Consider the following 13,721-nt stretch of genomic DNA (forward strand, 5'->3'; position numbering starts at 1 on the left):
GGGAAGAAGCTGGTTGTGCTATAACATTAGGAGCCCATGGCGTCATGTAAATGCAGTGGACGTTAAGCGCTGCAAAAAAAATTGGGTTATTGTCCGGAGAAATTGTAAACACATTTTAAAGTAGTCTCAGACATTTTGCTCTGGAAGATAAACCGGTAAAGCTTTAAATTGCAGCTTCTAATTACTCTGTAAGTAAAGTTAAGTAATACTAGAAATGTGGTTATTACTGAGTATCTAACAATCATTTTACAAATAAGCACGTAACTATGTTCCAAATCCACTGTACTTTCTGCCATAATTATAGATTATAAAATTGATTTAAAAGTATGACAGTGCATTTTTCATGAATAAAGAATGCAGCTACTATTTTGAATGTCGTTCCAAATGTAATTATGGATCCTTTAAAATTATTCAGGGCAGCAAGTTGGTGCAGCAGGTAGTGTCGCAGTCACATGGTTCCAGGGACTTGGAGGTTGTAGGTTCAAGTCCCACTCTGGGTAACTCTGTCTGTGAGCAGTTTGGTGTGTTCTCCCAGTGTCCGTGTGGGTTTCCTAAACAGTTTAGAGTATATGTATTGAGGCATTATATGTACATAGCTGACTAATGATGAATGGGTGTTCTGGTCACATAGGTACAGCAGGGAATATGCATCTGTGTTATCTCCACACTTTCCTGCTTCCTCAGCTCAGCAGACTTACCTTTGGGTCATCGTCTTCACACAAGAAGTCCTTGGCCATATATCATTGCTTTTTGAACAGCCCAGACAATAATGTAAATGTGCACTGTGGTAGAAATTGTTATTAATTTTTCCTCTTCTATTATTTCATTTTTTGCAGTTTATCAAAAAGACAAATACTTAGTAATACAGCACTCTCCAGACTTAACCTTAAATATTCTAATAATACATTTTATTTATAACACACTTTACATTTCAAACAACAAATCTCAAAAGTGCTGCAAAATAAAAATGTCACTAACATTAAAAATCAACAAATTAAATTAAGAATCATAGTTTATAGCTCTAGTAAAATAAATATTTTAGGTCCCTTTTTAAAACTCTCAACTGTCTGAAGTGCCCTGAGATGATCAGGAAAGGCATTCCATAAGTAAGTAGCAGCAGAACAGAAAGCCCGATCACCCTTCCCAGCAAACATGCAATGTCAGAAAGACATTGAAACTATCTGAACACCTGTCTAGGACCTGAGCTGGACATCTGTTGTTGCTATATTACCTAGTTGAAATAATTGCTATTGCTATCAGTTGTCTCATCCCACTGCTTTGAACATTATTGGTTAATCTGGCTGTCATTCTGGAAACTGACCAGTGAGAACTGAGCACGTCTCTCGACTGTCAGATTTGAAAAGTCTCTCTGTTTACATAGAGAAACGTCTCTCGATGCTGTTTTACTCGCTCAGTCTAAATGTTTATTACCAGAATTATTTCCCATCTGTCCGTCAGATTCTTACTTTTGAGTGAACTGTGTAATGTCACCAGAGAACAAAAAACCTGGATTACGGCAAAGTACGAGTCAAAGTTGTTTCCCAACCTTGTTTATGCATCACTTCACAAAGAAATGACCAGTGTGGTATCTGCATGTATACATCTATGGTTGCTAGTATGTGTTAAAGCTAATTTAAAGCTTTAAATAAACTTGTGATGAAAATTAGCTTTTGAATAATCAAAGTGACTAAGAAAAAGGTCATATACTCTCGTTGGCCATGAGGACCAGAAAACTATAAAACAATGTAATTCCCCTGTCTGCCCTCTGATATTAGGTTGTGAGATAACCATGCTCCTTTTTTATGTGTATAGTGAACAAGACACTTCAATTTCAAGAAATTTTATTACAATGACCACATTATGCACCAGTAATATATCAAACACTTTAATCTGCGTTTATGTTGCAGAGTCTCTCCAGGTCTCTTGATTTTAAGTTTAATCAAGTACTTATTGAGCATAATTATTTATTATCACATTTCTTGGTTTACAGATGCATCCACCACATCTGGCACCAAATCTCTGGCCTGAATGTCTCTGGATATTAGGCAGCTGCCCTCCAAATTGCTGGTGAGTGAATTTTTATAAGAGCAGCACGGTGGTGCAGCAGGTAGTGTCGCAGTCACACAGCTTCAGGGACCTGGAGGTTGTGGGTTTGACTCCCACTCCAGGTGACTGTCTGTGAGGAGTTTGATGTGGTCTCCCTGTGTCTATGTGGGTTTCCTCTGGGTGCTCCAGTTCCCTCCCACAGTCCAAAACCACACGTTGCTAGAACAAAAGACTAGGTGTTAGTGTGTGTTGCCCTATTAAGGACTGGCACCCCCTCCAGGGTGTATCCCTGCCTTGTGCCCAATAATTCCGGGTAGGCTCCCAACCCACTGTTTACCCCTTAACTGGAAAAGTGGTTACAGACAATGAGTGAATGAATTTTTATAACAAGCCTGACTATAAACTTTAATCCAGATGTCAGTGTCCTCCATGTGACTGGGTAAGGATGTTATATTTTAAGTGCTCCCCTCTCTCTGTCTCATTACACACACAGGTATGGTAGTAATAACAGTCCAGTAAACACTGACAGTTATGAATCAATCCTGAATATGTTTTAAATTATACTGAAACATTATTTAACAGACTAGTCATTCATTCATTCATTGTCTGTAACCGCTTATCCAGTTCAGGGTCGCAGTGGGTTCAGAGCCTACCCAGAATCACTGGGCGCAAGGTGGTATCACACCCTGGAGAATCCATCAAACAGAAATTAGAAAAGTTTGTTGGATGCAAATGGATGGGCTCACCATTAAATAGTTTTTTTGTTTTGTTTTGTTTTTTACCAAATGATGTGGTCACAGGGCAAACCATGTGAATAATTCCCACTTTACAGGTTCCAGTCCACTGTTGCTGGAAGACAACTAAATCAGACCTAGGGGTACCTCTAATCACAGCAGAAGAATGGAGGAAGACCAAGGGTGTCAGAACAATAAGGAGCTCTAAATTTGGAGAGAACTGATGGCATCTGTTCTGACCAATGCTTCGTCCATTAAGAGGAAGTATGTGCTTCATAGCATCATCACAAGTGTCCAGCTCTCACAGGAACAAAACAAGTCCAGCATAAAATTGATGCCCACTGAAACAGTTCCCTGTAAATTATGGACATTTACTGGCAGGAGAACACATGGTAGGAGATGACATGGATGCCTAGGTGAGACTGAAATATAAGATTGGTTCATATTTCCCAGATCCACATGACCAATAATGTATCTGTTTTCAAATATATTTCATTGTAATAATTTAAAGTAATTTTAACATTTGTAAAACAATTAAAATTAGTGCTTCACTGCAGAACCTTTAATTAAATGTTTTGTAAATATTTTTTTTGTGTTTTGTATATTATTTCATGTTGGTTGTTGGTGTGCATACATTTCTTTACATGCCTATCTTATACTGTGTTACAGTACAGTCTGAGTTGCAAATCCACCTACCAATGTGTGTCTTTAGAATGTGCGAAGAAACCAGAGCACCTAAAAGAAACCTACGCAGACACAGGGAGAACACACCACACTCCTCACAGATGGTCACCCGAAGTAGGACTCGAACACACAACCTCAGTATCCTGGAGCTGTTTGACAGGGAAATTCCCCGCTGTGCAACTATGCCACCCTATTTTAAATATCAAACTGAATCTAAATTATTAATACTGAAACTATAACTGTTCCTATATTTTGTGGTTTTGTGCTAATAATAATAATAGATTGATTTGTGGTTATGAGGAGACATATTCATCATATAAGACACCCACTGTGGTTTGACCATATTTAATCATCTACTCTTTTTGTAACCTTGGTCTATTGAGATTGGAGCCCATCTCCTTAGAGAAGAACAAGTCCTCAAGGGTTTTAAGCTCTTCCTCTGTCTGGTTTCTGGGCTCTTTACTGGGCACTGAGAGCCATAATATTTGTTGCTCTCCTGGTAACACAACCTTAATGAAATCCCTGTCCTCCCCCAGTTCAGACAGTCTCTCGTACAGTGATCGAATACGCACCCAAATCCTCTTTTTAATCTCACATTCTGTTTTCAGCCCAGTGATCAACTTAAAGTTATCCACAGTGTTATTTTCTTTTTCACGTAGCTTAAGTAAATCATTCTCATAAGCTTGGATAAGTTTATCATTGTTTTTGAGGATCCCTAGCATTTCGTAGCTCACTTTTTTTCTCACATCCTTCCATCCAGGTGTTTCCCAAATCTCACTGCTGCTCCTGTTTCCTGACATTTGGTCAACACTCTCCAGCAGATCTGAGACCTGACCACCATCTCCATTCTCAATGAAAATGTAAGACCTGTTCCCACATTTCTCCACAAGTGTCTGGACTTCCTGGTCAAATGGGCCTTCATTGTCTAATAGGCCTTCATCCGTGATGACAAAGAGGACCATAGCCTTTCTCCAACATCTCTCACCAAAGATCTCCTCCATTTTCTCCACCATGTTTCTCGCCTCTTCTATAGCCTGGTTCTCTGGTATGACCAAGAGGAAGGCATGAGGCTCTTGGGCTGTCAGACTGTCCATAAGCTCCTTATTATCTCTCAGTTTTTCAGGAGTGTCCACTACAGTCATCTCCCTCCCAGCCAGCTGCCCCTGTCCACTCTGACAGGACGCTCCAGCCTGGCTCCTCTCCTCCCTGTCCAGGATCATGTGTTCCACAGCAGACCCAGTCTTGCCTACCAGCACTAACCTCAGTTTAGGCACAGGAATCATATTTGTGAAACCTGCAACACAACAAGAACAATGCAGCAACACTGTCATCATCGCTCCTCTCTCTGGTGGACTCCCTTTGTTTTGTTTTGTTTTTTTTTTTGTTTTTGTTTTTTTTGTTTTTTTTTTCATTGTTTCAATAAACTCTAAACTAGCTCTACTAGGCATTCACTTACACATTTTGTGATGCATTCCTGTGTTGCATGGTGCACTCCAGTCGGAACTAAACATGATTTTGTCTGCTCAAGCTGGATTGGCTAAAGGCAATGCATTCATGTACACTCTTTAAAAAAAATAAATTAAAAAATGGTATAGTTAACCCTTACCAAAATAAACCATCTTTTTACTATGGTATTTTATAGTAATCATGGTTAAAGCATAGTCAACCATGATTGTACCATGAGCTACTATGGTGTACTTTGTTTACTGTATTTATACTATGAAATTTCCATGGTTTTATTGTGGTGGTTTTTAGTAACCTTGGTTAAGGCATAGTTAAACCTGATTTTACATTAGGCTACTATGGTAGCTATAGATATACTATGATTCTACCCTGGTTTTATTGTGGTGGTTTACAGTGACCAGAGTTTAACAAAGTTAACCATGATTGTACCATAGGCTACTATGATTACTATAGTTGTACAATGATACTACCATGGTTTTATTGTGGTGGTTTATACTAATCATGGTTAAAGCATAGTTAACCATGATTCTACCATGAGCTATTGTCGTGTATTTCTGATTACTATATTTTGTTTGTTGTCCAATCAAAATCAAGTATTTCCAAAATGGTAATTTCGTAGAGGACAAAATCCTTTCAGTTTCAATGCAAGTCAATGGAAATTTCTACCCGGCAGCGGTTGTTTTCAAATTATGCATAAAATGAAAATCTGCGGTTTGTGCTATGATATTGTCATGGTTTTGATGAATTATAGTAACCATGGTTAAAGCATAGTTTAACCACAATCATACAATTAAATATTTTGATGACGTTTTGAGCCTGTTTAATACAATGCTATTACACTTCCATCGTTTTATTTTAGCAGTTAATAATAAACATAGTTTCTTTATAGTTAACCACTACTACTGGTGCCTTACAATTATGTCTATACTGTGATTATGCATTTAGTACTGTGGTTTATAGTAGCTATGGTTACTGTATAGTTAAACATGAATCAAAAAGATCTACTATGGCAGTTCCCAACCATGGTCTTGCTCTGCACATTTTAGTAGGTTCCCTGCTTTAACTCAACCCCTGCAATTCAGCATAAAAAGATAACACATTAACCTGTCAGTAACATTAAAACGTATACACTAAATAAACAGTGTGCAGAAATGGGTTCCTTGTAGAGAAATGTACTAAACTAGTATAATTCTGTAAATAAATGTTTGGCAGAGAAAAAAACTATGGAATGGTTACTATTGTACCTATACCATGGTTTTACCATAGTATGGTATGTATATTTCTTTTGGTTAAAACTAACATATTTAGTATGGCATAATATGGTAGCCAAATTTTTATTTCCAACTATAAAACATAGATATCATGCGATGGTAAAACCACAGTATAGGTACCATATTAACCATGCCATAGTTTTTCTCTCTGCCAAAAAACAATGGATAGCATACTATGGTAAAACCATGGTTAATTTTAGTAAGGGACGGCAGTGGTCCAAATTTAACTCATCTGCATGATGAACTGGTTTTGTACATTATAATGTATATTTTTCACATAAAGAATTTGTTATTTATGATTTTAGCAACTTTTGAAAGTGGTTCAGCACCAAATAATCTAAACAAAAGCAATCTGAAAAAATGGTAATAATTGTAAATTTACTAAATAGAAACAGAGCCTTGCTTAAAAACTTTGAAGAATGGTTTGTTGACAACAGCAGTATAATGCAGTAGTACTAGACAGACTTATACACTGAGCTGTAACAGCTCATAAAGAAAGGTGAACATTCATCTGTAAATGGTATTACAACAGGAACACAAATATAGGGTCCATCAGTCAAGTGAAATCAACAATATACAACATTAAAAACACATTATACTCACTCTTATTCCCATGTTTCTTTTCTTCCTCTTCAAGCCTTTGTTCCACTCTCTTCATGCTTTCTTTGAATACATTCATTTGTTTTTCTAAAACTGAAAAAGCAAAAACAGCTCCCCTCAGGACCAAATAAATTAATATTAATAATAATAATTGGAGCTCTAGTTAATAAAAACACACAACCACTCTCCTATTGTCAGCGCTCCTCTCCAGGCAGAGTATATTCAGTGTTACTTTAAAGCTAAACAAACCATTGCCATACATAATAGTTGGAGTTTATACACTTACCTTCATTTACAGACTCAGCTGGTCGCTCGATGGATGTGGTTGCCTTTGTCTGGGGTCTGTGTGCAGTATCAGGCTGTTGAAAGTTTGGATTGAAAGCGTCATTTATTTTTGTTCTGTGACAGTATGAGGTATGACAGTATGACAGTATATGGGCAGAAGAATTTGTGTCAAGAAAAGGATCATAAAAGACTGCACAGCTACACATTTCATGAGTAAAATGTGCACTACACCATGTGAACAATTCAACTCTGTTGATGATCTGCTGAATAGTTTTAACTAAAAAATTGTCAGTGTTATGGATGAGATTGTGTCAGTTAAAGTGATCTCTTGCAAAGAGAAAGGACCATGGAGAAATGCTTCTGTAGTTCAAATCCAAAAGAGGGAATGTCGCAAGGCAGAACTCAGATGGCATAAAACGAGCCTTCATATTCAGAAAGAAATCTACAAAAATAGTCTACGTGTATACAACATGATAATATGCAAAACACGACAATCCTATTTCTCTAGTATCATCAACAACAACATTAACAACAGCAAAATCCTCTTTACTGTGGTCAAAAGACTTTCTAACTTACCCACACCAATGGCCCCAGAATTAGTATCACCTGAGAGATGTAATGAGTTTGCATTCTTTTTTAACATTAAAATCCAGAATATCAGACAAGCGATTAGTACATCTGTATCCAACAATGAGTCTGTACCCTCTACATCACCTCATAAAACTCCTTAGTTTAAAATGTCAGAGTTCAGGACTGTAAACAGTGAAATTTTAATTCACACAGTTAGTCATCTCAAACCATCCACTTGAAGTCTTGACACACTACCAACCAAATTGGAGGTGTGTTTCACACTATAGCACCAGACATACTCCACATTGTAAACAGCTCACTCATGTCGGGGGTTTTTCCGAGCTCACTAAAAACTGCAGTTATAAAGCCACTTCTAAAAAAGAAAAATTTTGTATCATCTTTGATAAGTAACTACAGGCCGATTTCTAATTCACCGTTCATTGGCAAAATCATTGAGAAAATAGTTTTTAGGCAAATCACTAGTTTCTTGTCCATAAACAGTAGCCTAGACAAATAACAGTCCAGGTTCCGGTCTAATCACAGCACTGAGACTGCTCTAATCAAGGTAATTAATGACATTCGCTTAAATACAGAGACTGGTAATGTATCTCTTCTATTACTTCTTGACCTTAGTGCTGCCTTTGATACCATTGACCATAAGATTCTTATAGAAAGACTCCCAAACTGGGTTGGACTCTCAGGAACAGCCCTGAAGTGATTCATTTCTTACCTGGAAGGCAGGAACTACTTTGTAGAAATAGTAAATAATATTTCAGAGAACATGCCAGAGACCTGTGGTGTTCCCCAGGGTTCTATTCTTGGTCCACTTTTATTTAATTTATACATGCTTCCTCTTGGCCAGATTCTACAGGACTATGGGCTGTCCTATCACAGCTATGCAAATGATACTCAGATTTACATGGCCCTGTCCCCAAACGACTTTGGTCCAGTCGACTTATTAAGCAAGTGTCTTGAACACATCACTAACTTGATGTGACACAACTTTCTGCAGCTGAATAAAGATAAAACTGAGATTATACTATTTGGGAACAGCAATGAGACAAAGGTTGGCTGCATATCTGGACTCGAGAGCCCTCAAATCTAAAGAACTGGCTCGCAACCTTGGTGTGTTAATGGACTCAGATCTCAGTTTTAGCAGTCATATTAGAGCGGTTACTAGATCAGCATTTTGAAGCTTAAGAAGCATTTTGAAGCTTAAGATCAGCTTAAGAACATCAGTAAGATTAGAGATTTTCTGACAAAACCAGACCTGGAGAAACTTGTACATGCTTTTATTTCTATATTTCTATTTCTATTAGATATGAGCCAAGCAAAGATCTCAGATCTTTAGGAACTAGTCAGTTAGTCCTGCCTCAGGTGAGAACTAAACATGGAGAAGCAGTGTTTAGCTACTATGCCGCTCATAAATGGAACCAGCTGTCTGAGAATATTAGAAGAGCCCTTACTTTAGACACTTTTATATCAAGACTTAAAACATTCCTGTTTGAGCTGTTACAGCTCAATCTAAAATACTCTGCACGTTTTTTCTATAACAGCACTTTAGTTCTTTTCCCACAGTCCAAAAACACACGTTGCAGGTGGATTGGCGACTCGAAAGTGTCCGTAGGTGTGAGTGTGTGAGTGAATGTGTGTGTGTGTGTCTGTGTTGCCCTGTGAAGTACTGGCGCCCCCTCCAGGGTGTATTCCCGCCTTGCGCCCAATGATTCCAGGTAGGCTCTGGACCCCCCGCGACCCTAAATTGGATAAGCGGTTACAGATAATGGATGGATGGATGGATTATTAATCATTTTACACTTTTATGTATTTTAATTGATTTATTGGACCTTTATTATTTTTATTCTTGCTTTTAATTCGACTGTTTCTTCTGTAAAGCATTTTGAATTGCTTTTGTATGAAAGGTGCTCTATAAGTTAACTTGCCTTGCTTTGCTTTACCTTGCCTACCACATCAGTGTCATTGAAGCACTGAGAATGATCCACTACCCAAATAATAGGCTGTGGTGATCCTGACCATTGTTAAACAGGACAAAACTGTAGAAACAGTAAGGCTATTGTATTATTGTAATCTGAAAAAGATTCCAGAGAGTAACTGCAGTGTGATGAAAAACTATTCTGATGTCATACTCACAGTAGGAGCTCTTCTTCTGAACTGATTTCCTATTCATAAAAGAGGTTTTCACATAATTTCATTGTTTTGAAACATAATTCATTCAAAATAATTACATGAATGAAGATTAGATTTAAGAAACAAAATTCTCACCTTCAAAAGGTTTTGGCAGTTTAGGACCCTGAAGAAATGAAACAAAACTTAAGACCCAGAAATTAAAAAAAAGACCCAAACAAAACTTGAAATGAAATGAAAAAAGACCCAGAAACGACATTTGGAAAGTTCTACATATTGTAATTTGCCAGTAGAATAAATACACAGTGCCCTCCAGGATCCCCACACTGTTGAAAGCTAGAATTTTTACATCTAGTGCTGTGCATGGAGGAATTTAAGGCATTAATATATTAGTAATGCTAATTAATCATTTTACTGAATTGGCCAAAATGTCCTCTCATTATTCACTTGTTTTACAGTGCTTAGTGATGTGTTTTTTCTAGCGGTTGCTATTGTTGAGTTCAAAATTTGATAACATTTTATTTGTGCTGAAATTTGTATTAAATAATATAAATATGTCTCTCTCTCTGTTTCTCTATTTCTCTTGCTCTCCACACACACACACACACACACACAAACACAAATGCACAAACAGAGCCCCTGTCTCTTTTTTAAGCCACGAGCTATGTTGTAGTGGTAATTTTATATATTAAAATTTCTGTGTTTAATATTAAAGCTCTCCTTGAAACTTTTACATAGTAAATTAAGAGATTCTATTTAAAAAAAACATTACTTTATTGTTGTGTCTTTAGACATCTATTGACACTACTAATATAAATAGAATTCCATTGCTTTGATCTCATATTGAGTTGTTTATTTTACATTTAAATATCCATTATTAAAAATTTATTTTTCATTTGTATTAGGAAGGGACTGTGCGATTAATCACAATTAAATTCAACAAACTGTGCTATTAATCTGTTCATGTTTTCACTCGATCCCACAACACTATTTACATCATATGTGTGGGAATATTTATCTCTGCCTACAACAGGTAACTACTATCAATACCTCCACTTTAACCAGCTTCTTGATGTGCTGTAGTGCCTGATGATTATTAGAACAGGTCAGTAATCCTCTGTCTTCATTGAACAGACAGTCCACAGTGAGGGTGTTCTTTCTGGTCACAGATCTCCAGCTGTCTGGAGGAATCACATCTTGTTTGAATGTGTAATGAAGCATCACTAGAACGGCAGGTTTGGAGTCTGTAGAAAAACAAACAAAAACTATTCTGATTTAGTAAATATGAAATAACCATTTTTTATGAAATAACCCATTGATTTTGAAAATGAACAACAAAGTAACAAAATATGTAGGTAATGTTTTTATGTAGAACATTTAAAACCAAAGTGCTGTACATAACAATATGTTAAAATTACACATGTAAACACAGAACATAAAATTTAACACAAAAATCATAGACCAGCTCATCAAAATACATGTGAATATATTTCTGGAATACCTGAAACACCACGGAGCTTGACCAGTGCTGCTTCTATGTTAGTTCCAGCACGAGAAGCAACAGGACAGAAGAGTAAAATCAGGTCACACTCCCCCTCACTGGACACCTCCTCCAAACAGGACACTTCTTCCTGAAGACGCTTCTTGAACTCCACGTCAGAGTTTAGAGTTTTTCCAGCTACAACTGTGAAGTATCTCAGTTTCTTCCCTGTTAAATTATATTAAAGACAGTATTTACTGTAATATTTCCTTACATCAAATCTATCACATTATCATTTTTCAAATATCATTACATTTCATTATTTGTCATCTGTTCATTATTTGTCTTTGAAACAGGTTAACTGAAACTAGAGATTCTCCTATGTTTTTATGTTTATACAATCGTTGTGGTGTATGTATCTGGCATCATTCCCAGCTCTGGCTTTAAAACAAACACATGAAAATAGTCACTGGCAGTCAGGTGACATTCTCACCTAAAATGAAAGTAAATTCTTTCATGTAATGGAATACATTTCACACACACACACACACACACACACACACATGCACACATTTAAATAATATAGTATTATTGTCATCCTACGAAAGGGGAGAGTCAGAGGTTGTATCTCTGGTTGATATTTATTTGGATCATCTTCCACTGTGTTGTGCAACATGGTGACTCGATAATTTACAGCAGAACTGTCCAAAAACCAGAAGGTTAAAAGGTACCTGTGAAATACAAACACATCTCTGTCAGCTGAACTCTTCAATTTCAATTAAAAACATTCATTACATTAGTTGAATGTATGTATATGTTTATAATACGTAAAAAGGGAAAAAGTGACAAGGGAGTGACAGTGTTGTGTCCTAGAAGCTTTAAATAAAGTAAATCCAGGATATAAGTTTTAAGTTTTAGCAAGAGCTTTGTGGGGGGGTAGAGGATGGTACATACAATAACAGACTATGCAAATAAGACAAGAAAAACATTCATTCATTCATTCATTCATTCATTCATTCGTTCATTCATTCATTCATTCATTATCTGTAACCGCTTATCCAGTTCAGGGTCGTGGTGGGTCCAGAGCCTCATTGGGCGCAAGGCGGGAATACACCCTGGAGGGGACGCCAGTCCTTCAAGAAAATCATGTATCTACAAAATAGTATCTTTGCAGGATCAGGAACAAACCTTTTTAATCTTCAACGGAAATAAGTGTAAAAGATGTGAACGACAGCTGCTGTGTTTAAATTATGCAGTTAAAAATCCACAAAAATGGAGATACATATTTTTCTTTGGACAGTGACGATACGTAGTTTGATAAATCTTTGATAAAGGTGTCAACTTAAACACAAACATCACAACATCACACAGCATGTGCTAATCTATCAAGCGCTTGAGATGATTTGAAGAATCAGTCAACAATCTGCCTCCAGAAAAATTACCCTAAAATTATTCTTTATTTAGTCCAAGATTGAAGTTATTTACTCACCACAGCCACTCCTCAGTCTGAGTGAGAAAGTGAAAGTAAAAGTCTGGATTTACTCACATCCTCTAGGTATCATTTTACAAATCCACTACCGCTGTGAGTGAGAAGGGGGTGGGGGTGTCTAGTGTATCATTAACAGCCTGTGGCTTCATGCTTTAAATGCAGAATAATGCTGAGAAATGCTTGAAATCCTGAGAAAAAGCTAGGTTCTTGTAATAGAGAATAGAAAACTTGTAATAGTGTCAGATGAGAGGCATTTCCCTCACATTACTGTTATCAGCTCTTCCCTCTTCCTGTATCAGTTCAAGCTCTATATGTTCTGCCCCAGAAGAGAGACTTTTCTAAGAGGGCAGAGGGCTCACCAAATCCCCAAACTTTACATAGTGCAGTACTGTAAAATACTGATGCTGATTTCTTCAATATTGTTTTTAACATATTTCTTTAAACATTATTGGCCTCAGAGTTGTTCACTTCCTGTGCTGTTTATTGTCCACCGCACTTCTAGATACGTCTAACCCTGACCCTGAGCTGCTACATTTTTACTTGTACTCAAGTAGTGTTTTTCAGAAAATATTTTTACTTTGAGTTTGGATTTATGGTAGTTTTTACACCTCTGTGTGCAAACTGAAAGCGTCAAAAGTTCATGAGAATCCCACAGGAACAGGAAACCAAGGAAACCGCTTTAATATTTTCAAGGCACAGCTTTAACCATCTGTCATGCCTCAAAACCTACTTTGTAAAAAAATGTTTTAACCTAAACAAACTCACACAGCTGACTTCAGTTCAGTTCAGTCAACTCACTGTGGATGTTTGCAGCTTCCTTACTAGATGTTATAAGAAATAATAAATAACAGTTATAAATAAAATATGAAAATTTGCTATTTGTGGAAATTAAAACAGACTGACATTAGAAACAGTATAGAGCAATAACTCAAATCAAATCAAATCAAATCAAATTT

General features: G+C 36.8%; 1 protein-coding gene across 1 annotated transcript; it reads right to left on the reverse strand.

Annotated features, from left to right (window-relative positions):
- Window positions 1–1,852: 1,852 nt before the first annotated feature.
- LOC136687009 (uncharacterized) lies at window positions 1,853–12,790 on the reverse strand. The gene is made up of 9 exons (XM_066661179.1): window positions 12,766–12,790; window positions 11,880–12,007; window positions 11,298–11,504; window positions 10,847–11,040; window positions 9,935–9,962; window positions 9,803–9,831; window positions 7,086–7,158; window positions 6,803–6,892; window positions 1,853–4,758 (listed from the first exon to the last, which is right to left on the reverse strand). Exons 2-9 carry the CDS (start codon window positions 11,950–11,952, stop codon window positions 3,818–3,820), a joined length of 1,635 nt encoding a protein of 544 aa, XP_066517276.1. The 5' UTR covers window positions 11,953–12,007; window positions 12,766–12,790; the 3' UTR covers window positions 1,853–3,817.
- Window positions 12,791–13,721: the final 931 nt, after the last annotated feature.

This window comes from Hoplias malabaricus, chromosome 2, assembly GCF_029633855.1.
Source record: "Hoplias malabaricus isolate fHopMal1 chromosome 2, fHopMal1.hap1, whole genome shotgun sequence".
NCBI lineage: Eukaryota > Metazoa > Chordata > Actinopteri > Characiformes > Erythrinidae > Hoplias > Hoplias malabaricus.